Below are 26,612 nucleotides of genomic sequence, written 5' to 3' on the forward strand. Positions count from 1 at the left end.
ACACACTGTTGAGACACATGCCCTTGTCCCTACCTATGTGGAAAAAAATAGGCTATTTGCAACTGAATTGGTAACCAAAATAACCATTTCAATGCATAATATTTGCCATATCAAAACATAACAAATTCATACCTAAATACCTATCCATCATCATGCATAATCCATTCATTTAACAACCACATATCAAGACTTCACTTGCATAATTTCATTCCATCATTCCTTGCCAAAACACACTATAATTGAACATTTCAATTCAACCAAAACACAATATCAAAATAAGCCAAATCACATGGCTTACTTATACACAAAAATATACGAAAGTCATGATAACAAGTAACATAACTATCATCTTTCAAACTAGCCTATATATGCCATATTTACAAATGCACAAGTTCAAAAGCACCAATCAAAAATTAGATAGTATGATGTGCAACTCTGACTTTTTCAGAATGAGCGAGCTAATGAACCTCTATAAAACATAGAAAAAGAAACAGAGTAAGCTTTATAGCTTAGTAAGCCTGTATAATTCAGAATTTAACTTACCATTTATACATAATCAAAGCAATATTAAAAATATAACCAATTCAATTAATCAACACCTAATCACAAGTATGTATCACATGCTAGTCATTGTAAAAATACATGAAACCATCCATTAATACAATGCTTATTATCATTCCAAATTCATATATCATGTATAACATTAGTAAAATTTATAAACTATAACTCATTCGCATAACATTATTTATGCCAGTTGAACCTATTAGAAATTCAAAGGACACTCGAGTGAACAATGTCAGTAATCCGTCAATTCATTATCATATATGCTCTTTCGAGCCATGATCGGTAAGCTCCTCCTAAGCTGATGAACAGTAAGCTCTATTGAGCAAAAATGGTAAGCTCTATTGAGCTGAAACGGTAAGCTCCAATGAGCTGAAAACAGTAAGCTCTTATGAGCTAATATATCGGTAAGCTCATACGAGCTATGGTGAGTCTGCAACAAATTTCAGAGCTCGACCAAAATAGTAATCCCAATAACATGTCACTCGTATCCAATGAATCTATACAATTCAAATAGGGCTCGGTAACATATACATTTTATCAATAAAGCATTCATACTTCAAGTATTTCAATTATACATATTCATTTCAATAATTACAAGTATAGAAAATTTTGATTCTAATTATACAAACTTACCTTGTGTTGCTCGGATGAAAACTATCGTCTATTCGCCAACCTTTCTTTTTCCCTGATCTAGTTCCAGTATTTGTTTATCTTGATCTTAATTGACAAAGGAAGCTTGGCCGAATGAAAACCTAAAATTTTTGGCTTTTCTCCTTGCAAGAATCGGCTAAGGAAGATGATGATAACATAAAATGAATTTTTTTAATTATTATAACAATTACTAACCATTTACCATTTTAACCTTAAAATTAATTCAAAATTACAACAATTGCCATGCTGTCATCCTCCACTAACCATAAATGAATTATTTAACACTTAAGGACCTTTACTTTAATGTTCTATAGCTATTTGACACTTTTAGCTGATAAAACACAAGTTTTGCACTTAACACGATTTAGTCATTTTTACCGAATTAAACATTTAAACGGTAAAATTTCCTTACGAAACTTTCACATAATTAATCTATCATGCTGTAGACCTTATTAAAATAATAAAATAAATATTTTGAATTCAGATTTGTGGTCCCAAAACCACTATTCTAATTTGACCTAAAAACGGATTATTACAATTAGTGCACAACAAGATTACCTCTTGGTGTCATCGTTTAAATGTTCCCTGAAAGGTGTCAATCCTAAGTTTTTATGTTCATTCAAATTAATCCAATTTATTAAATTTGGTTCTTTATCCAAAACTCAGCTCACTACATCTCCATCAACCAACCCTTTAAAAGTTCAGCTACTCATGCTGAAAATACAACTAATAACCATGGAAATGAAAAGTAAAGAAGCCATAAAAGTAAAGGTTAAGAAAAATATAAAAGTTAATATTTTTATCTAAGATAGCTTAAAGAACATGAAACGAAAAGCATTCAATAAGAAAAATTAAAGCAATAAACATAAAAGGAACAAACTTTAAAAGATTTAAAGTAAAAGAAACTAAAATACATCAAACTAAAGCTAGAAATGTCATTAAAACCAAAGTACAGAGGCTGAAAGTGCAAATAAACCTAGGCTATAATGATAACTAACTTAAGTAACTAAAAGAACACTAAAGACAACAAAAAAGAGCAGTAAAATAAACTCTAAAACTAAGAAAGGAGAAGAGAAAAATAAAAACCGTAGAAGAAGTTATAGAAAAACTAAGAGAAAACCTAGAAAAACTAAGACTAAAATTAAGCTAATATGTGTTTCCTCTCTCCTCAGCCAAAATTGGTTATTTTAGGGGGTAGAGTTGTAACACCCCAAAATTTTTATTTCTACTTTTGTGAAAATGTGACACAAGTGTGTATTTGGTTCAGTGGTTAAGTGTTCTGAGTGTGTGTAAGAGGTCTCAAGTTGGCAAATTTTGTTATTTTTTGGAAGTAAGCCTTATCTCTATTCAGTGGGCTTATATTTAATTGCCTATAACTCCATGTTAGAATGAGCTTGTTGGTTCGAGTGGTAAGGGTGTTGGAGTGTTGAAGGTCCTGTGTTCGAATCCTTGTGCGAGCATGTATGATATTTTTTGTTTTGATTGTCTGAGAGTGTTTGGGTTGAGATAAAATTCTGAAGTAGGTGGTTGAGGATGAGAGAATAGTGGAGAGTTGGGATATTGGGGAGTTATCAAAATTATTTTCTTTATATTTTGTTTTTTTTTTTAATTTGATTTCTCTATCTAAAGTAAAAATCCGACATTGGTTTTCTTTTTCCCTGCATTTTCTATCTTTTGGCGATTTCTCTCTTTTACTTTCTTTTTCGGTCAATTTAGTTTTCAATCACGATATATTGACTTTTGGAGTCCTAGGGGATATGTAAGTTTTGGTAAGTGGTCTCTGTTAGATCTCTTGTCTGTTGGCGTGAAGGTTGCTAAAGGGGTTTTAATTTTTGTAAGGTTACGTTGGAGAAGAGGATGTGCATTTCAACGGATTGAATTGGGCATGCAGTCGTTTTAATTAACGGTAATTATGTGCGCAGTTTGTTCAATTTAGCATTTTAGTGACGCAATTCATTGATTAAAAGGTGTTCGGTATCTTGATTTTAGGTTTCGGAAGGCTCGTGATAGTTTTTGCCTAAAATCGGTACCAAGTGTGTACTTGAAACGCAAAAAAATGATGTTCGACTAAAGCTAAAAAACCCACTATCTTCACCACAAGGTTGTGTGGTAGGCCGTGTGTAATGACACGGTAGTGTGATCGACAAAGGCCAGGCCGTGCACAAGACACAGCCGTGTAATGGCTGGAGTGTGGCCGTGTAGGTTACATGGGCTATGCCGAATTAAACGTGTGGGCCCATATGGGCATGCCACACAGGCGTGTGATAACTGGGCCTGACCGTGTGATCTACACGGGCTAGGCTAATCTGGACGTGTGGATCCACATAGACGTGTGGGCCCATTGTACTGAAATTTTTTTAGGGTCACATGGGTCGTCCTAATCGACTGTGGGCCTACCGTGGGGTCGGTAAGGGCTTACTAAACCCTAAAACTATGTGTTCTGTAGACTAATGTACTATTATGAGCATGCCTATGCTTATATATCTGTTATCTGTTAATGAAAACCTGTTAAGCATGATTTATCTGTTAATTCTGTATGCATGTTTTGTTACTGTGATTGGGGTGGGATGATATATATATTGGAAGAAATTTCTGAAATGCAAATTATGCCTATCTTGGCAATACATCGTATTATATCGATATATCTTTGCATCGATGCATTAATGGTGTGTAGAAATGGGTGGGTGTTTTAAACCCCACATGGTGTGTAGAGGATGATGGTAGGATTCTGTTATCTAATTTACATATCTGTAACTATATCTGTATCTGAAATGGGTTCAGGCCCGAATCTGTATCTGTATCTGACATGGGCCCAGGCCCTATTATGAATCTGTCTGACTAGTGATATTTTGTATGTATACATGCTTAACTCTGCTGGGTTACATACTGAGTTTACGCAAACTCACCCCTTTTCTGTTTGTCTGTATAGGTAACCCATAGTATTAGGTAGATCGGTGCAGCGGAGGACTCGACAATATCCACCTAATTTATTGTTTTATTTTGTTTTTGGGTTATTAGTTTTGGCATTGAAGTTGTATTTTCTAGGACTGTGGACTCTTTTAAAATTTTGACGTTGGTATTAGGTTTTTGGGTTTTTACTTATTAATTGTGACGGTTTACCAAAAACAAGAGTTTTCTAAAAATATTGAATGAATTTTTCTAAACACAAAGATTTTACGAGCTTCCATTACAAATACGGTTTTATCTCTAAATGATTAAAAGAAAGAGAGCTTTGAAATTAATAATAACTTTAAAGGCTAATGAACTGAGAAGTTTTAACTTAACGATAATGGTTTTTCAACCATTTCATGTGACACTTTCGAATTCGGCCATAACATCTAGGCCGGGTTTTCGGTGTTACACATGTGGCCTGGGGCACAGTCTGTAACATAACCGTGTGTCACACAATAGCGTTTGCCCCTAGTGTGTTAGGTGCAAGGTTTACATGGGCTGGCACACAGCCTGTGACTCGGCCGTATAACCCGAGTTAGAGAGTTACATAGCCCATGCATATAGGCCTGTGAGATAACCACATAGCTCAATCCAGAGCCACACAGTCTGGGCTCTGTCACACGACCTGGACACATGGTCGTGTGACCCTTATTTTGGAAAATTTTTCATTTTTATCCCAAATTTCTTGTTTTGTTCCGAATTGGTCCCTAATTTCTTTTAAACTATTTTTAATGCCTCATAAGTTTGATTTAAGACCCGTGAATGAATGTCTTGCTTCATTTTGAATCATATATGAATATTATTAATTAATTTGATGAATTGAATGTTATTGTTATAGAATGTTCTGAATTGTACGATAATACTCTGTAACCCTATTCCAACGATGACAATAATTATAAGTGTTACATGTGCTAAAGACCTATCTTCCAGTTGAAGCGTAACCATTCCTGGACTAACTTCACCAATTCCCAATTTTTTGAGTATAGACATGAGCATCAAGTTGATGCTCGCTCCTATATCACTCAATGTTTTACCACAGAAGGATTCTCTAATATTGCAGGGTATGGTAAAATATCCTGGATCTTTCATTTTTAGGGGTAGCTTGTTCTGCAAGAATAATCCATACTCTTTTATCAAAACTATTGTCTCAAATTCTCTAAGTCTTCTTTTTTGGAAAGGGTGTCTTTAAGAAATTTTATGTAGTTTTGCATCTGCTCAAGAGCTTCTACCAATGAAATATTGATATGAAGTTTCTTAAGTACGTCTAAAAACTTTCTGAACTAGACCTCCTACTTTTGTTATTGGAGCCTTTAAGGATAAATGGGTGGTAAAGTTTTAACTTTTGCTGTACAATTCTTCTACGACACTTTTTTTCATTTGAAAAAGGTGTTAGATTATCAGAATTGACTGGTTTAAGGTTTCCCTCATCAGATTTTTCAGAATTCAACTTCTGTGAAATGGGAGTTTCAACACTTGGTTGAACTTCCTCTTTGTCTTGAGCATCAATAGGCTCATCTTTAATCTTGACACTTTTGGGCTCCAATGTCTTTTCATTTCGTAGAGTGACCGCTTTGTAATACTCTTTGCTCAAACATCTCAGGTTTTTGGAGTCATTGGGCAAAGCTCCTTAGGGTCTATTTCGAAGTTTATTGGCTAAATGACCCACTTGATTCTCTAAGTTTTTCAACGTTACTACTTGGCCTTGGATCATTGCATCATTCTTCACCATGTATGCTTTCAAGTGGTTTTTGAACTTGTTGGGTCAATCCTAGTGGTTGATTCAGTCTTGATTGCATGTAACTATTGCTAGGACAGGCTCATTGGTTACTCCATGAGAAATTTGGGTGGTTTCGCCATGAAAGATTATAAAAGTTGGACTGCGGTCTTGGCCTACTTCTGTTCTGATTCTGATTACCCATTTATTAAATGGACTCTGGGTTTGATGGGCAATTTTCGAACATGTTTCCATCTCCACAGTATACACAGGAAATGTTTTCAAATTGGGTAGGTCATTGTCCTTATAACGCCCCTCGCTGGTCTGGTCGTCGAACCTGAGTTACAAGTTATTACCACCAATACCAAAATAATTATGTAAATTAGGTCATTTAATCATAACAATTTATACCAATTGTACACATAATAATAATTTTATACACCTCTAAGATTAAATCGATCAAACAATCATAGTTTATCTGATTCGAGTATGAATAAGGATCAATCTAAAAAATTTCAAAACTTCGGACCGAGTATCAATTATTTTATGACATGTATCGATACCAAAATCTATATCGATACCATTTTGGCATTCTGCCAAATTTGGAAAATACTGTTGATTTGGTAAAGAATCGATACCTTGGTCCTTGGTATCTATACTTTTACCCAAATAATAAAAAATCACAAGTTTGGAAAAATTTTACATGTTCAATTCAAGTTTCCCTTCAATAGACAATTGAAACACAAATAAACCTACATAAAATATCATTCAAATCATACAAAAGTACCTATTTCATCCATCAATCAAACCACGATTTACATATTAACCAATTGACATTCAAAACGCCAATTGTTCAACCATATTACCTACAAATAAAATATAATTCAACCTCTCTTATCTTCATGTTAAGTCTTTAGAAATCATGCCAAATATAACTAAACCTAATCCACATTGATTCATTCAATCTACCTTCAAAATTATCAACCATTCAAGTACTTCAAGTATAACTTACTTCCTTAACATCTATTTGTTTATAAACATAACATATATACATTCAAAAAAACCAGTGCATAAGGCCATTTCCATCATTATTCAATATAGGCACTTATTCATATCGAAACCTATATACATGTCACAAAACCGTTTAGGAACGATTCAAAAGTCTACTAAGATTGATGCTGGATAGCGTGAGCCCTGGAGTGATCCAATCGCTAAGTTCTGCAAAAATTTTAACTACAGAAAACAAAAAAATGAAATAGAGTAAGCTTTAGGTAAACTTAATAAGTTCATAAGAAACTTAACTCAACTTAATGATTTAACAGTTCAAGTGTTTGAAACACAACGCATGACATAACCTATTCTTGGCATCCTTTCATATGTTTGTATATAGTTCCACAAGACCACCAATAAGTTATTAATTCACATTGCAAGATCATAGTATTTAAATTTATATACATGTATAACAAAACTTCTATAACATTCCAAAAATCGAGTTAGAAGAAATTTGGTTTTCAAACTAAGAGTGGTCGTCTCTCGATTATGAGTTTAGATCTTAGAGAGTTTTAACAAGTAAATTGGTATGGTTCAGTGGTCAAGTGTTCTAGGTATGTGTATGAGGTTCTGGGTTCGAATCTTGTTTTTGGAAATATTTTTATTTTTCTTAAACCATTACCTTTGAACGTTTGGATTATAAGTTAAATTCAGTCAATTGATGTCAAGCCTCTGTATAATCCTTGATCTTGTGTTCAAATCCCGACGAGAGCAATAGGAGAATGTTTTATTTTTGAATTTTGTTGTATGGTAGTTAGTTTCAGTTGGTTATTTAAAACCTTCCAAAAACCTTCGGTGTGTTTTATTTCTCATTTTGTTCTTTCTTTTTCTATGAGTTTTTCTGTCATTCTTTTATGTTCTTTAGTTTCTTCATTTTGGTTTCTTCTTTTCAAGTGACCTTCCTTTTTGTTATGTTACATTACACTGATTCTGTACAGGGTCTAACTTCTCATTCTAGTTGAACTTATTGGCTGGTAAGTTCGATTTAAAGTTTTGGTGTCGAAAGTTCTTCAATGTAACCGCGATTTTGGAATGTTAGTTTTTAACAATTTGATTGTGAATTAATCACTTGTTGGGCAACTTCTTGTCGTTTAGGGACGGGATTTCATCCTTGTTGCTCCTGCATCGAATCCGTATCAAATAGGTATCAGAAACCCCTTATTCTTCGAATTTTATTCATTGAAAAATGGGACTGTCGACACCACACGGTCGTCTGTCAAGTTGTATGGCAGGCCATGTAACTTGTTGTTCACAAAAATTGGAGAGACATAGGTTAGGCACACAGACGTGTGCCCAGACCGTGTGTAGTTATGAATTATGTAAGGTTCACATGGGCCAGTGACATGGGTGTGTGTCTAGGCCGTGTAACTCACTATTTTTGAATTAGGAGCACACGGGTAAGTGACATGGGTGTGTGTCAAGTTGTGTGGGACGCATGGGCTGGCACACGTCCTACACGGGCAAGCACACAGGCGTGTGCCAGACTGTGTGGAGTCACATAGGCTAGTTCTACAAGCTATGTGAAACCACACGGGTGTGTGAAGCAATATCTAGAACTTTTCCCTTGGGCCACGAGCGTCGTTTGAGACAAACGCAGGCCTACTGTAGGCCCGTACGATCTAAATTAGGCTATATAACTTGATATCTAATGATCTGATGATGAACTACTACTTGTGATCTACACATATGTCTGCTATGTTAGAACTTAAATAAATAGGATCTGTCAGAACGTAATGTGTTATTGTCTAATGTGTACGAATTATCCAGGTACAATATGTATTCTATTAAGTTTGTTGGTATACCTTTGTGTTACTTTATTGATTAAGAATATGTGATATCTGATTATGTTAGACTGATTGTTACTAATTCTGATTTATAACAGTGTATATAACATCATGGCAAATCTGAAATGATCTGTTAAGGCTTGATAAGCTTGTTTTACAAAACTTAGACTCTCATGTTTATTGATTTTGTTATTGAAAGACAGCATGGTTACATGCTCATTACTCTGATTCTGCATATACATGCCATGACACATTGCATGAGACGGGTTGATGTGAAAGGAGAAAGTTTCTGGCAGTTTAAAGATCTACATTATCCGGTGGTTTATCCACAATTCTGTTCCAGCAACTTGGCTGTACTATAGTGGCTTGACCACATGTATCCGGTCTGGTAGTGTTAACTGCAAAACTCTGGTGGCACCGTCCACCATTATCTGCTGGTGTGATTTGGCTGGATGAGTTCTAGGGGAACTGTATTTTAGTGTGTAACAGAGTTTAGGTAGGCTGTTTTTTGATAAATTTGCATTCTGATCTGTTTGAAAGATACAACATTTGCATAACGTACATTCTCTACTATGTTCTGTTCTGTTTTACTCAGTTCTATTATGTTCTGCTCTGTTCGGATCTGTTCTGCTTGATTTGTAATGTTCTGCTTCGTTCTATTTTGTTCAGTTCTGTTGTACTATTGTTGTGGAAATCTTCGTGATACTTTAGATATGTTTCGTATTGGTTATAAAGCTGTTATTAAGTTCTTCGTGTTACTTTGGTTTAAATATTAAGATATGTTTATTGTATCTGAGTTTGGTTATACACAGTGCTTAGCAGCTGACCCTTTTGTCTTACCTTTATCTGCTCAGGTAGACATCTGACTTAGGACCAAGCGGCGTACGGGAGCTCGGATTGTCTTGTATTGATACAACTATGATTTGATCTTTTGGGTTTGCAAATTGTTTTTGGATTTGCCTTGCTTTTCTTTTGATAATCTCATCGGTATCTATTAATTTCTAACACAAAACCACAAAACCACCTGAATCGACTAAAATGAATTTTTAGTTTTCAAAGTTAAAACTCTAAAAAGAAATCAGTTTTCAATAAGTTGGTGTAACTCATCCAAATTTGGCTTAAACTTCTAGGCCAAGTTTGAGTGTTACAACTTCTTTGTATCATACCATTCAACCTTGTTCGATATGTAAACATATCAATGGAGTACCCATTCAAATCATGTATTTACAATCATGTACAATGAGTTTCATTTAAATCAAGCATGCACATTTTATAGGCACTTCAATTTGTTTTAGTATCAATCCTTTTAACCATTTTCTTTCCAATATATTACCACTTTCGCTCGGAGAACTATAGTAATTAGCTTTGAATACACTAGACTGATTTGTTCACAAAGTCTGTATAATACGGGTCTATTCACACAAGCTGTAGATCAAGATTATTCATATAATCATTATTCAATGATGCTCGCTCAAGTTGCAGATGCTAGATCTCAATCATCGATAACTTAATCTTTGACTAGTACTCGGTCTGTATCATTAGGTTTGCTCACATAAGCTGTAGATCAAGGTTGCTTATATAAGCTTTATTTGATGCTACCCACTCAAGCTATCGAGAATCCTCAAATCATGTTGGATTATCAACCATCAATAAAGAAATTCCCTAATCAACGCCCAATTCTCTTTTACTCTTGAAAACATTTACCAATCTTTCATGATTACTATTACTATTTCCGTACCATTTCAAACTTATAAAATCAACATATATGTATCAATCAATCACATCAAATTTCACATTCATACAATTCCATATATCTATTCTTGTTTTTCATACAACACTATCAATACATATAATTCATTCAAGTATACCTGCATTCATCCAATACATCACACCCATTTTATATTGTTTCAACCTTGTAGTCGTGCACACACTTTTTATATTTCGGTTAGCAATTTATAAAGTTTTATATTTTGTAGCAATATCGTATACATACGATATAGTCACTTGTCAGTTCCAAATTTAATCAATATCATGTATCTATTCATATTAGTCCTTTGTTCCAAGTTTACGGTTTAGTCCTTTGGATGCTAAATGACATTATTTATAAAACAATTGACTAAAGAGTAAAACAATTTAATTCAAACATAACATGAATTTATAAAGTAAGTCTTATATGAACTCATCTAGAGAAATGACAACAAACAAGGTACTGAGGACTAATATACAATTTCTTCTTTTTCTCGATTATTTATCGGTTGATTCAATTCCCAATCTATAATAATTCATTACAATTTATCAATTCCAATAGCCTTCAAAAATCCTATTACAAGTATAATTCAGTTCAATTTCACTTTTTGGAAGTTCCTTAAAGTTTTTCATTTTATTCAATTTAGTCCCTAAAACCGAAACTATTATAACTTTCACATTTAAGCTTTGTTTTTCAATCAATTTTCAATTCCATCCTTTTACCCTCCAGGATCCAAATTTTTTGAAATTTCATGCTAGTTTTGAATTATTTTCATTTTAGTCCTTTAACTCAAAATTAACAAAAATCACTTTACAAATTAGTCCTATTTCATATCTAAGCTTACAAATCTATCATTAACATCAAAACATCCAAAAACCATCAATGGTAATTTTTACAAACTTTAACAGTTTTACAATTTAATACCCAAGATAGCTAGATTAAGCTATAATGATCTCAAAAACATAAAAATTACGACAAACAATTTTAAATGGCTTACAAGCAATAGCCGAATCTTAGTGAATTTTGAAGCTTTCTCTCCTCTTCAATGGAGAATAATTTTTGGTGGAAAAGACGAGTGAATATCTTCTGTTTCTTTCCACCATTTGTTTATTAAATTATGATTTTTACTTTATAATTTTTTTTAACATAAATTATAATTTTGCCATGCCACAACCGTCTATTAATCTTCAAAACTGGATAATTGCCACTCAAATACTTGCAATAATTATCATCTAAATTTTTAGTGAATATAATTCAATAGAATTCAAGTTTTATGATTTTTATGATTTAGTCCTTTTTTTTCTTAATTAACAAACAAAACATCAAATTTTCTGAACCAAACATCAATTCACCTATACAATAGCTTTGTAAATATTCAATAAAAATATTTACAAATTAGATTTATAAAAATGAGGTCTTGATACCTCATTTTCCAAAACTACTAACTTTAGATCAAACCACTTGTACTTTAATTAATCGATCAATTAGAAAAAATTACCATATCAAAATTCACTATTTTACTATATTTAACTCATAAACATTAATTAATAATATTTACAGGCTCACTTATCAAAATTGGGGTATCGAAATCACTTTTTTCGACACCACTGAAAATGGGTTGTAAAAACTCTCCCTCCTTAGAAAATTTCGTCCTTGAAATTGAGAAGTTTGATAGAATTGCAAATTTCAATTTGTGGCAAGCTTGAATGACAAAAATACTAGTTCATAACGGTCTGAAAAAGGTCGTTACATGGAAGAAGCCCGCAGATATGGATTAGTTAGAATAGGAAGAAATTGATGAAAAAGCCTTGTCTACAATTCAGTTGTGCCTCACGAATAGTGTATTGCAAGAGGTGTTGATGGAGAAAATGACATTCGTCTTATGAAAAAGGTTAGAAACCCTTTACGCAACAAAGTCTCTAGTTAACTACTTGGTGTTGAAACATCGACTATACATGTTTTGTATGGATGAAAGTGAGTACCTTAGAGGTCACATCAGTTAATTTATTACTCTTTTAAATGATTTAAAGAGCGTTGAGGTTTAGATTGATGATGAAGATCAAACTGTGCTATTATTATGCTCTTTACCCCATTCATATAAATTTTTCAGGGAGACCCTGATTTATGGCAGAGATAAACTCTTGTTCGAGGATGTGAAAGGTCACTTATTGAGTAAAGACAAACTCGACAATGAGTTTGGTTCGAATAGCAAGTCAGATAGGCAAGCCTCAATTTTGGTAGCATTAAGGAATCGAGGCAAGAGATGTTGTTACTGCAAAAAGTTAGGTTACGTTAAGGCAAATTGTTACAAACTATGAAATAAGAGGGCTACTGAGACTAATGAGAAAGAATTAGTTTATGCTAATTTGGCCGACGACAAGGGTGATGATTGGTTGTTGATTTCTACGACTGAAAGGTCTAAGTTTACATCCAAATGGATCATGGATTTGGAGTGTTCTTACCACATGTACCCCAATAGGGACTGGTTCTCCACATACAATTCAATTGAATGTAGAGTTGTGTGTATGGGGAATAGTTCATCCAGTAAGATAATCGGTATAGGTACCGTTTAGATTAGGATGCACGACGGGACAATTAGGACATTGTCAATGTACTAGACTTAATGAAGAATCTCATCTACTTGAGTATGTTAGGCTCAAAGGGTTGTAGAATTAACATCGAGTCAAGCATCATTAAAGTGCCTTATAGGGCTCTCGTTCTGATGAAAGGTCGAAAGACTGACAGTCTTTATGTTCTGTAAGGTTTAATAGTGATTGGTAAAACAACAAGTCCCTTGTCTGTTAAGGAGGGAGTCGACTCATTTGAAGTAGAGGCAATTTGGTCATAGGAGGGAAATAGGTATGACCGTTTTGAATAAGAGAAGTTCTCTTTTAGGTGCAGGATTTCGAAAGATAGAGCACTGCGTTCGTGAAAAGCAAACTCAAGTCAGTTTTGATTTGACAGTGCACAAGCGAAGACTTGAAGTTTTTCGATATCAAAGTTCAAGCACAGGTTGGACTCAGCTAATATCCTACAAAGTTCAAGATAGGCCAATGGCTGGCTCAGCAAAAAAGGCATTGTAGAAATATGAGTCAAGGTGGAGATTTGTGGAGTATGTCTTACATTTCGGTCAAATTAAGACACAAACAGAGAGCAATGTCGCAACGAGGAGCCATGTGACGTCACGATGACACGACGACAAAATAGGGGAGAAGCAAAAATAATGTCATGAAGATAATATAGTGGACGTCACGACATGGCAACGTGTCATGCAATTTTCTCGGTTTTCTTCTTCCAGTCAAATTTTGATTATTTGTTCTAGTTGAACTCTAGTATAGATTATTTTAAGACCACTTGACCTACGAATTTAGCCTATATATAGGCCCCTTTCTACCCTAGAAAGATTAACCCCTAACACATTTAAGTAGTAGCTTTTATAAGCTTTCAGAGAATTTTGTGTTTAAATTTTAAGGGTTCTTATTTTCAGGTTTCGGGGTTTAATTTTATCTTAATTTTAGTATTCTTTGTTTATGTCAATTTAGTAAAATTATATTTACTCATGGTTTTTTATCCTCTTTGAAAAGAGATTTTTTCACATAAAATTTTCGTGTTAATCTTTTCAATTTCTTCGTCATTTTTCTTATTTATTGCTTACACAAATTTATCCCAACAACTTCTAAAGACCAAGAAAATTTTCAAAATCTATGATTACCAAAATATGAAACTTTTAACTCAAAAATTACTGGAAATAAAAAAAATGTACAATAACAAAAGCTTTTCAAGATCAATTTTTTTGCCAAAATAATAATTACCTAAAGTGGAAAGTTTTAAAATGATCAAATTTATCCAATGAACATCTTCTTTACATATTTTAACCTCACAAATATTATGTACCAACGTAAAATAAGTTTATTTTTATTAACCATTCAATAATTTTTCATGGTTCATATTATTTAAAAACTTTTAATACATCTAAATCATAATTAATTGTATCTTTTATTGATGTTCATAACAATTAAATCAATTCTAATTTTAATTAACAAAATACTTTTTTTAGAATTAATCTTAAGATATTTACTTACTTTATTTATATCATTATTTAAGTTATGATTTGAATTTTTATTTTATAATATTATATGTGTTTAATTCTATTTAATAATACTTACTTACATTAATTATATGAAATAAGAATATTTTAATAAATAATAAAAAGTAAACACAACAATTCGAAAACTAATAAATATAAAAATATATATAATAAAAAGTTAAAATATTAATGTTGCATTTATTATTAATGTAATAATATAAGAAAAATAGTTTATTTATTACATATGTATTATAATTGTTAGATATAAAATAAAGAATAATTAGTACAAATTTAAACTTGAAATTAAAAGATAAGACATATACTCTTCAAAATAAATGAAAATTTTTCCTTCTCTTTGTTAGAAATAAGTTATAGAAATAGATAAATGTTACTAATTAAGTCAGTTTATTATTAATTCATATACTAAAATATATGTAAAAATAATACTGTAAAAAAAATTATTTTGTAAAATGAAAGTGTTTAACTAATTAACAAACTAACGCGTTTTTAGGTTGTATTCAAAAGAAAAAAAAAGAGATGTGATTATAATTTTTATGTTTTTAATGCATCTAATTCAAACTCCTTTTTAATTTATTTATATTTAAATAATACTTTATTTTAAATAAAAATTTTATACACGTTCATAATTTTATTTAAAATTTGGTGATCTTTTAATAGATATAATGATTTATTTGATTCTCTAATTTTATAAAAAATTATTTTATCATTTTATTTAATTTTTCACATCTTTTAATCATTGAACTTGCATTATTGACAAATCAAATCAAATCAAAATAGATGATGTTAACGTTTGCCAACGTTTTTGACATAAAATCTATGTGATAGTTCACGATATGCCATGTTAGTAATTAATTAATTTTAAAAATTAAAAAAATTATACTTTTTAATAATTTAATAATTTTTAATTTTAATAATTTTATAGGTTTTTGAATTGTTTAAATTTTAAAAAATTAATTAATTGCTAACATGTCAATCTATATATATGCTGAAAAGTTAACATATGTTAACATTTTTTTTGGTAATTTGATAAATAGCACAAATTGAAAGGTTAAAATAGGTAAAAATAAATAAAAGATTAAAATAAATTTTTTGTAAAGTTGAGGAGTCAAATAAGTTATTATACCTTTTTAATATAAGTGTAATATAATTTATTTATTTATTTAACGTGAATTAAGAAAAGAAATCTTTAAATAAAATAAAAGTATGAATATTGATCTAAATAAAATAATAAAAGTCGCGATTTTTTTATTATTTTACGAAAAAAATGTAGAGCGCAAAGAAAATTAGTAATAAAAAGAAAAAAGAAAAAAGAAAAAAGAAAAAAGAAAATGGAAGCTAAAGAGAAAGAAATGGCAATATCAACAAGGCCGTTGCCATCGTTACCGGATCCTTTTACTATAACGATTAACGACTACTTTCTCTGCCCCAATCTCTCTCTATTATCATTTCCCATTTCCTTCCCTTCTCTTCCAAAAAAAAAAAAAACACATAACTCTTTCTTCTTTTCTTTTCTTTCCTCTCCAGTCATCCCTTCATTGATTTGCGAGCTCCTCGTAGCTCTTTTTCCTTAAAACTCAGAGATATCTCTCTCTAAATCTCAAGGTACCCTTTTTCTCTGCAACGATCAAGGGAAAACGCCATTGCTTTGATCATTTATTTTTTGGGCTTATAAACCATTTGGATATACATTTTGTTTTCGTATTTCATTTGAGGTTTTCTTTTATCTGGATACTCTTGATATTGTCCTAGTTTTAATGGGTTGTGTTTCTTTTTCTCCATAATTGTTTTGTTTTTCATCTGCATGTGTGACACTGATATCAAATTTTCGGATTGCTCTCCTATTTTTGGATCATAATTGTCTTTTTTTTAATATGTTTTCTGCTTGCTATGAAGATTTTAGAATTCAGTTTTGTATCATCGCTTATGGATATGATTTTTAATTTGTTGTTGCCTTGTAACATGTGACTGAGCATTAGAGATTAATGGATACATTAGCTTTGAACCAAGTTTTGAACGATTGTTTGGTTCATCCGATTCAAATTTTTCTTCCTTTTTTATCACGTGATTGGTAGACCTATACAGCATGCAACTGTTGCCTACATTGGCTTATCGCTGAAGATTGTGAAAAGTCCCGCGATTATAGAAAGCAAAATTGATATTTTGTATTTTCCATGATAATTAGACTCTTATTTATCTGTTTTGTGGTTATATATATGGTGCAATTGTGAAATAGGACTCCTGTTTAGTATTACTTAAATTGTCCTAGATTTTTTTATTAGTATTATTCTATTTTTTAACGCAACTTAAATTTAATTTTCACTTGCATCATCTATTTCTAATTTTTTGCAACTTCTAGACTGCTGAAGGTTGGATTCTCAAGCTGTGTGATACTTATTTTTTTGCTTAGAACGGTGATAAAGAAGAATTCCTAGAAATGAGCTCATCAAAAGTTCTGGATCCTGCATTTCAAGGAGTTGGTCAAAAACCGTATCCTTAAAACAAAGGGTTTATTTTTATTTTTTAAGTACATTTTCTTTTGATCTTTTGAAAAGAGAGAATGGAATCAGTCACTAACTATTGTCCAGTTGTCAGCAGGAAATAGAGAAGAGAAAATATAATGATAAATTCTTTTTTCTTCTTGTTGAGGTCTGTGGTTATGTTGCATATGTATCATGAATTTTGTTTGCGTTAAGGCTGTCGCACTTGACATCTTGTAGAGGGACTGAAATCTGGCGTATTGAGAATTTTCAGCCGGTTCCGTTGCAAAAGTCAGACTATGGAAAATTCTACATGGGGGATTCTTACATTGTCTTACATGTGAAGAATATTTTTCTCTCTCACTTGCCACCCACGTAACATAAATTTCTATGTGAGCCACTGTCTTATTTCGATTTTTTCATGTATTTTTGCAGACGATACATAGCAAAGCTGGTTCGCATATGTATGACATACACTTCTGGATTGGGAAAGATACCAGTCAGGTGTGCTTTTGCTGAATCTTCTTATCTTATTTTGTTGAGGATTTAAATGTTCCTTCAAATGAACTAAAACATCATCTGAGATAATGTTTCCACCTGCAGGACGAAGCTGGAGCAGCTGCTATCAAAACTGTTGAGTTAGATGCAGCGCTAGGAGGTCGTGCCGTGCAGCACAGGGAACTTCAAGGCCATGAATCTGACAAATTTTTGTCATACTTTAAACCTTGCATTGTACCCTTGGAGGGTGGTGTTGCTTCTGGATTTAAAACACCAGAAGAAGAAGTGTTTGAAACTCGGTTGTATATATGCAAAGGAAAACGAGTTGTCAAATTGAAGCAGGTATCTGATGAGTGATGATCTTTACATAGGTTTGATGAGTATGGATACAAAGAAAAAAGAAAAGAAAAGTTTCATGACCTAATTATAAATTAATTAGTAAGGCTTTTCTGGATGACGGAAATACCATTTTGTATTATGCTCTTGCAGATTCCTTTTGCCCGGTCTTCACTGAATCACGATGATGTATTTATCCTGGACACTGAGAACAAGATTTATCAGTTCAATGGTGCAAACTCTAATATTCAGGAAAGGGCAAAGGCATTAGAAATTATCCAGTTTTTAAAGGAAAAGTACCATGGTGGAGTGTGCAATGTTGCAATTGTTGGTAAGGATGATCCATTTTCAGTATTGATGATGTTGTTTTTCCAGCTTTTTTAACTTGCCTGCAAGTATTAACTGAATTTTGCGCAAGGTATATTCATCTTACTCTATCTAAAGCTATCAGTTTTTTAATGGTAATCACCCTGCCAGATGATGGGAAATTGGACACTGAGTCAGATTCCGGTGAGTTCTGGGTCCTCTTTGGTGGTTTTGCTCCCTTAGGCAAGAAAGCTAGCAGTGAAGATGATGTTATTCCCGAGTCCACTCCGGCTAAACTTTATAGGTAACTATATCTTCTAAAATTTTGCTAGATTTAAATTTCTATTGGAGCAAATTTAAGTGAGTAGACACATCCTGTGTCAAAAGGTGTGCATTTTCACTAACTGCTAATTTGGAGTCACTGGTTCCTGTAGCATAACTGAAGGTGAGGTAAAGCCCATAGAAGGTGAACTATTGAAAAGCATACTGGAAAACAGCAAATGCTATCTACTAGACTGTGGTGCTGAGATTTTTGTTTGGATTGGACGGGCAACACAAGTAGAGGAGAGAAAAGTTGCCACTCAATCCGCTGAGGTAGAGCTCGAGACGTAGTTTTGATTTCTTTATGTATGTAAAAAATATGAATTCTCATTCCCAAACTTTTATCTCCAGGACTTTGTTGCTAGTCACAATAGACCAAAAGCAACACGCATAACCCGTCTCATCCAAGGGTATGAAACCAGTTCATTCAAGTCCAACTTCGATTCTTGGCCGGCTGCATCTGCAACTCCTGGTGGTGACGATGGAAGAGGAAAAGTAGCTGGTATGGATCACTTAAGAAGCTAAAGTTAACAGTATTATATTTTGTGTTTAACATTATTGAATACTATTCTTTTCTACTGCTAGCTTTGCTGAAGCAACAAAAAGTTGCAGTCAAAGGTTTGACCAAAACTGCTCCTGTACAAGAAGAAGTTCCGTTGCTTGAAGGCGGTGGAAAGATGGAGGTCATGTTCATATTTTTCTTTTATTTTCTTATTGATATTTGACATAAAAACAAAAATGTTTATATGAGTATGGTCTTGCTTTTCAGGTATGGTGCATTGATGACAGTGCCAAAACGCCGTTGCCAAAAGAGGATATTGGTAAATTCTGTAGTGGAGACTGCTACATTGTGCTTTATACATACCACTCAGGTGAAAGGAAAGAAGATTACTTTCTGTGCTGCTGGATTGGAAAGGATAGCAATGAGGTAATTTACATTGCCCTTGTGGTCATTCGTCCTCAAGTTTTTGTTAATGATATATAGAACTGCCTTCAAAATAGCAATGTGAAACAGTGGATTTGATTTAAATAATGTGGACTAGCATGCTGCCAAGATGAGTTCCTTGTCATTACTGAAAGAACGACCGATGGGGCCCCAATATGAGTGTCTCCTACTGATGGAATTTAGAAGTTGCCTTCTGGATTTCATGCACGTCTATTTGGACTGCCATCATTGATTTTGTCTGCAATAAGTTGCACTTTTATTGCCATTTCTTTTAAGAATTGCTTTCTAGATCATTTAGTGGTAACAATATCTACTTCATTCGACTTGTTCTTTGCATTGAATCTAAATCCCATCTTTCATTATTTTCCCATTTGTAGCTTCCACCCATCATGTTCTTTCATAGAAGAAAGAGGTGCTTCTGTAGTCACATGTTAACTTGATGGCTTTCACTGTGATGATGGTCATCACTACTTAAAAGATTCATTTTCTAAAAGTACATATATCTTAATTCAGGAGGACCAAAAGACAGCTGCTGAGTTGGCTAATACAGTGTTTAACTCACATAAGGGGAGGCCTGTTCAGGTATCATATATTACCCTTGGCTGACTATGGTTATTCTAACGCTTGTGTTTCTAATAGATGCTTCTTACAGGGTCGTGTATATGAAGGTAAAGAGCCACCTCAATTCGTTGCACTTTTTCAACCTATGGTGGTCCTTAAGGTAATTCAATTTGACCTCAAACTTTTAGAGTCTCATTAGCAATTTACCTTTGCTTGTAGAGATTTTGGTTTGAATTACAAAGGTATCAATTTTCCAATGACTGATTCCTATTTAGGGTGGCATAAGCGCTGGTTACAGAAAGAGTATAGAAGAGAAAGGCCTGACTGATGAAACCTACACAGCGGATTCTGTTGCTCTATTTCAGATATCAGGAAACTCCATGCACAATATTAAAGCACAACAAGTTGATGCAGTATGTATTAGTTGGTTATTTTGTCATGTTTTGCCTTTTAAACTTTCATTGGTTGGTTTGATTTTCCAATGAATAAAAATGTATTTTTTTTCTTAAAACCTAAATGCAAACAATGGTTTAATCTTGTTTTACATGCCAGTATTTTAGACCCTAACATTTCTTGTTGCTAACATTGACTGTACAATCATGTTTGATATAACACCTTTTTCCAATTTGCAATTTTCATAATCTCTCCATTATTTTAATAATAGTGAGAAATGAGCTATTTTATTTATCAAATGCGTGATGATGAATGCAATCCTGCAGTTTTTTGTTATGACGTGTGCCGTATGACTACCATTTACTTTTGTATTCTAACAACATGTATAGTGCTCAATGATGACTGTGTCCTTGTTTCTGTAACCATTGTTTAGGTGGCAACATCGTTGAACTCGACTGAGTGTTTCCTTCTGCAATCTGGATCTTCGGCAATTTTCACTTGGTATGGAACTCAAAGCACTCACGAACAGCAGCAATTGGCTCCCAAAGTTGCTGAATTTTTGAAGGTATACACTATAGAAAGTTGTTTACATTGGGGTTTTTCTTGTGACACAAGAAAAAAGAACACGGATTTATTGGGAAGACTGGTAAGACTTGATATAGTTACATTCTTATAGTCTATACTCCAAGTTCCAACAGGTTGAGTTGACCAATTAAGCATTGGTAGTGGGACGATATTAAATCTGTTTCTGGCTTAAAGCTTGTGATTTGCTCCTCATAGATAAGGATAACACTACCATTGTTTAGTTCTTCCAAGATTTCCTTTCCCCATGTCAACCAATCATCTAATAATCTTTCACATTCAGCCTGGAGTCACTCGGAAACATTGTAAAGAAGGAACTGAGACCTCTGCCTTCTGGTCTGCACTTGGTGGGAAACAAGATTATACCTCAACTGAAAAAGAATCTCATGAGATTGTCAGGGATCCCCACTTGTACACTTTCTATCTTAATAAAGGTGTATTTCTTAACCAAATATGTGATTTGCTTTGCCCTCGGTTATTAACGAAGTTTATACCATTCTAACTTTTTTTTCTATGATTTTATATTCTTCTACGGGGATACCTCAGGAAAGTTTAAAGTGAGTTTCTCTTAATGTTATTGAAACTTGTTACTGCTATATCCGGTGCATTCTATATGTAAGTTTCCATTCCATTGTTCAGGTTGAGGAAGTTTACAATTTCGATCAGGACGATCTCTTGACTGAAGATATTCTGATACTCGACACTCGTGCTGAAGTGTTTGTTTGGGTTGGTCAGTGTGTAGACGCCAAAGAAAAACAACAGGCTTTTGAATTTGGCCAGGTAATAAATAAACATTGGGTTCTTCTTTGTATGATCCTTTTCACACGCTCATCATTCATTTTAGAAAATTCCATGCAGAAATACATAGACAGGGCTGTATCTCTAGAGGGTATGTCGCCAAAGATTACACTATACAAAGTTACTGAAGGGAACGAACCCTGCTTCTTCACTACATTCTTTTCATGGGATTCTCACCGAGCTACTGTATGTGTTTCCTTCATTAGAGTTTTCTACTTTATCCTTCCTGTCACTTGAATTAATGTTAAATTGTTTGTCTTCATCAGCAACAAATTATGTGAAGTTATATTCTCAGCTTGTCCACATAAAATGCTTTTAATCAATGCAATATTTTTCTAGATAAGGAAATGTTTGAATGTATGTGTAGAGAGCCTCTATGAGATTTGCAATACCTGTAACCATAATAAGTAACCTCGGTTTCATGGATTTCTTTCTCAGCACCAAAAGCAATTAAGAATGAGGAAAAAAAAAAAAAGATAAAAACTTCTGAACAGGTGAATCAAATGAGACATTCCCAATGATGGAAAAGTAGGATAGTAAACTTTTTTGTGATTTATTAATGCTATATGGTCCATAGAATTGATTAAGATAGTGCACTTGTTTAATGAAAGTACAATGTAATCCTTCAAAAGATTAAAATTAGAGGACCGTATCATTGAGAGCTTCTTATATCTTGGATGAGACAACAATTACCCTATTGTTGTCACCATGTGCCAAAAAAGAATCAGTTACTGTGAATTGTATGCACACACTGAAAACTTTACGAAATGCTCTGTTGTTTTCTCTAAGAGTTAACTGCTTTTTGCATGACATGATTCATCCTTCCTTTCATGTGTATTGCACGCACTGCATCTGTTTAATATTTATGCTTTGATGTTTTTTGTGGATCATAGGTGCCAGGAAACTCGTTCCAGAAGAAGGTGGCATTGCTCTTTGGAGCTAGCCATGCAGAGGTAATTTCCATTTTTAGTTCACATGCATTGAAAATTTTCAGCATATGAAATTTCTGTCTAGTATACAGAAATTTGGATCATAAAATGAAAGTCCAATGGGAACCAAAATGGTTTTGGTTTCTTTAGCTGCCTTGTCTTCTGCATTCAGTCCATCTTCTGGAAAATTATCTTCTTTTCATTGCGCCCCCCCGCCCGCCCCCCCCCCCCCAATCCCCTTATTGAAGTACCTGAAAACTTTGGACGGAGGTTTATAGAACTGGAGATCAATGCCTTGTAATAATACTTGTGGGATTTATTTACTCAAAGATTTCACTTACTGCTGAAAAGATAATCTTAAGGCAAGTTATCAAAATAATGTTGTCCCTACTCCTTAGCCATCCCTAATCCGTATTTCCGCCTCCTCTATTAGTTTTTTACTGCACAGAAACAATCTCTTTCAGGTCATCTCTCATCCTAGTTCCAGTGCTATTTCTCTCTCTTCTTTTTTTTTTATACAAAGCCTACTTCTATCCGTAACCCCTCCCCACCCTTTTAATTGGAGGAAAAGCTGCATGCTCAAACCCACTTCCTCCTAATTGTTGCAATAGAAACGATGCCTTCTGAACTGCAATTTCATTTCAATTAATGCTTTTTCTGCATACATTTATTTACATCCATCCGTAATCAACTTCCTTACCCTATGGGCCAAAGGCTATGGTCCATTCAAGCACTTCGACATTTTTCCTATTACCTTTTTCCTCACATGCACTAGGTGTTGAAACGTCCAAGTTAATCAGACTTCCAACCGTAGGTTATCAGTGATGATAACAAGCAACTTCATGTTATGGTTTGTCTGCCAAATGCTTTTGCATTCTGGCTTATTGAATTTAATATTTGTCATCTGTGTTAGCTGCTATAGCAAGATACTGAAAGTCAGACAGAAAAGAAAATGATGTAAATGAAAGAAGTTTCTGTTTCCCACCATCTCTTTTTTCATTTAGCTTCAACTTGATACTGCATTTCTTTCCCCTCTTTTCAATTTGTTCAATTATTGGTTCGGCCTTGTTTCATCCCTCATTTGACCTTTTTGTCATGGTATGTTTCCAGATGTGCCCAATTATTGATTCCTTCTGCTTTTGCAGGCATTCCCTCAAGTTTTATGTCATGATGCATTATTATGTTAAATGCTGTGTATTTCGAGAATTCAAAGCATTCTACATTGCTTTTTAGTTTAAGAATTTGATATGCACCATTATTTCAAGCTCAGGATCGATCTGATGGACAAGGACCCAGGCAAAGAGCCGAAGCTTTAGCTGCCTTAACATCTGCATTTAATCCATCATCAGAAGGCAAAACCTCAGCTCCAAAGCCAGTTTGCACCGGTCAGGGATCACAACGAGCTGCTGCTGTAGCTGCTCTCTCCCAAGTTCTTACTGCGGAAATGAAGAAATCACCTGATGGATCCCCTAGAAAATCTGCCAGCAGCACTCCCGCAGTAACCAGCCCTACTTGTAAGTACCCTTTTTGTATCTTTGAACAAAGTTCTTCTCTAAAAAAGAAAGAACCATTGCTGAAGATCAATACACCGGATCTTGGTGCAATGTCCAATAAGTTAAACTCATCTCTTGTCTTTACATGTAATTCTATTGTACAGATGAAGCAAAGAGTGAAGCAGACCCTTCCGAAGCACACGATTCTCATGAGACAGCTGAAGGCGAGACAGGTGAAACCAATGGGGACAATTCGGAACCGATAACTCGGTCATGTACATACAGCTACGACCAGCTGAAGTCCAAATCTGAAAATCCAGTAACTGGAATTGACTTCAAACGCAGAGAGGTTGTCCCATCATTGATGTTTACAAGTTCACTCTTATCCTTTTTCTGAATTATATTAGTTCTTACTCTGGCTTTGATTTCTCAGACTTATTTGTCCGATGAGGAGTTCGAGACGGTATTCGGGATGCCGAAAGAAGCATTTTACAAGTTGCCAAAGTGGAAGCAAGATCTTCAAAAGAAGGAAGTTGATCTATTCTAGAGCTTCATGCACTTGAACAAGTGATTTAAGTGTTTCCGTTGCATTCTACCTAGCAATCCCTCGTATATTTGATCTTCAATTCCGCCCAAAAATCATGGTTTCGTCTACACGATGCCTGGATTACCATTTTTGTCCCTTTTTCCTTCTTGATAAACGTACGTGTAATTAGTATTCGGATGGATTCCGATGTTGCATGGATTACCATGAACTCATATTGGAATGTTTCGCAGGTCAACATTCTTTGATTTGGTTGCATATAATATCTCATTTGATCTTTTGGTTAATTCAATTCATCATTTTAAGAATATTATGTTTTTCTATATGTTTGGCTCTTCAATCGGAGAGGATAAAATAGCCATTTAATTAATTAGTGTAAAGTTGAGCTTTTTATGGTTACGAATTGGTAGGAACTAATTGGACAACCAATAAATAAAAAAAAGTTTCTTTTTCAGGTTAATTTTGGTTCTTGTTTTATAAATATTGTTTTTAAAAAATTTCTGACTTTTTATATTTATGAAATTTTATTAATTGATATTTTAAAAAATTTCAACAACATTGAACCATACCACTTGTTGACCTTTGATCTGGTGTTTTCAATGAATCTAATTTTTGAAGAAAATCGAACTACCACTTATCAGATGAAATCAAAACTTATCCCAACTTCATTCACAATTATGTAATACAATTTAAATAACAAAATATTATTTTATACAATCTTTCTTTTCATAACTAAATTATGTAATTTTAACTTAATGGGATGAAATTGTAGAGCTGTTGCACTTTTTTCTCAAAACAGAATCCATAATAATTTTAACCTTCGCCGATCAAATAAAAATAAAAATACTTATATCTACAAATATTTCCTAAAATAACTACTTAAATTTTACACATTTAATTTCTTAAAAATTATTTTTAATTATTGTGATTAGTGTAAAATAATATTCATTATTTAAATTATTAAACATAATTAAAATATATTAATTTATTTAAAAATAAAATATTATATTAATAGAAAATTTCAGACCATAATTAAAATATTTTTACCATATCTTATGGACAATAAATTTCACTTCATATAATTAATAGAAAACAATGTTATTTAAAATTAAATAATGAATAGTTTAAAATAATAACTGATTAACGTGAATTAATTATTTTCACCATTCAAATATAATATTAAACTATAAAAAGTTGATACACTGTAAATTAAACTATTCATTATTTAATTTTTCTAATAATCAATAAACCGACCATAATAAATTTTTCATAATATATAATTAATATAATTATAATATTTTAGAATAAACTTATAAATTTACTATTTATAAAATTTATGTATTAAATATAAAGTTACTTATTATATAAATAATTAAAATGTGTTATTTAAAATAAAAGTAATATTTTTTTCTTTAAATTCAATTAATAAAAGTGTTCTAATAGAATAAAAATCTTTCTTATAAGTATGGTAAAAAATTTATCAAGTAAATTTATTTAACAAAATTTGATTGAGTATTAGTTTGATTGGCATGGGCATTACTGTCAATGTAGGAGGATGTGGGTTTGAGTATGCTGAAGCGCACTATCTTTCTATTTATGGGTTGGGAGAGGTTATGGGTAGTTCTAAGTATCATATAAAAAAAGCAGATATGATCGAACCTATAATGAAATTGTTCAAAAAAAATTATTTAACAAAACATTTTAATAAAAATTAAAATTCTTATATAAAAATGTGATAAAATTTATAAATATGAAAAATTCAATAATATAATGAATAACAAAACTACATTCATCAATTCATAACTTTCTTTAAACTTGTGTTTATATATATATATAATAGATAAAAAAAGTTGTCAAC

General features: G+C 32.9%; 1 protein-coding gene across 1 annotated transcript; it reads left to right on the forward strand.

The window, feature by feature from the left end:
* Window positions 1-15,797: 15,797 nt before the first annotated feature.
* On the forward strand, window positions 15,798-25,041 carry LOC108482365 (villin-2-like). The gene is made up of 23 exons (XM_053020884.1): window positions 15,798-16,172; window positions 16,927-17,057; window positions 17,288-17,387; window positions 17,483-17,551; window positions 17,651-17,887; window positions 18,035-18,212; window positions 18,359-18,491; window positions 18,622-18,781; window positions 18,860-19,010; window positions 19,094-19,191; window positions 19,278-19,436; window positions 19,968-20,036; window positions 20,107-20,175; window positions 20,291-20,428; window positions 20,842-20,973; window positions 21,274-21,424; window positions 21,537-21,547; window positions 21,630-21,770; window positions 21,849-21,974; window positions 22,682-22,741; window positions 23,988-24,231; window positions 24,375-24,559; window positions 24,644-25,041. The coding sequence occupies exons 2-23, from the start codon at window positions 17,005-17,007 to the stop codon at window positions 24,755-24,757; spliced, it is 2,778 nt and encodes a 925-aa protein (XP_052876844.1). The 5' UTR covers window positions 15,798-16,172; window positions 16,927-17,004; the 3' UTR covers window positions 24,758-25,041.
* The last annotated feature ends 1,571 nt before the right edge of the window (window positions 25,042-26,612 follow it).

This window comes from Gossypium arboreum, chromosome 1 (genome assembly GCF_025698485.1).
Source record: "Gossypium arboreum isolate Shixiya-1 chromosome 1, ASM2569848v2, whole genome shotgun sequence".
In the NCBI taxonomy this organism is placed as follows: Eukaryota; Viridiplantae; Streptophyta; class Magnoliopsida; order Malvales; family Malvaceae; genus Gossypium; species Gossypium arboreum.

Coding starts and splice junctions, on each gene's coding strand:
- LOC108482365 (XM_053020884.1), top strand. CDS start 17,005: ATGAGCTCATCAAAAGTTCTGGATCCTGCATTTCAAGGAGTTGGTCAA. Junction 18,782..18,859: donor TTGCCACTCAATCCGCTGAG/GTAGAGCTCGAG, acceptor TTTTATCTCCAG/GACTTTGTTGCTAGTCACAA. Junction 24,560..24,643: donor TTGACTTCAAACGCAGAGAG/GTTGTCCCATCA, acceptor TTGATTTCTCAG/ACTTATTTGTCCGATGAGGA.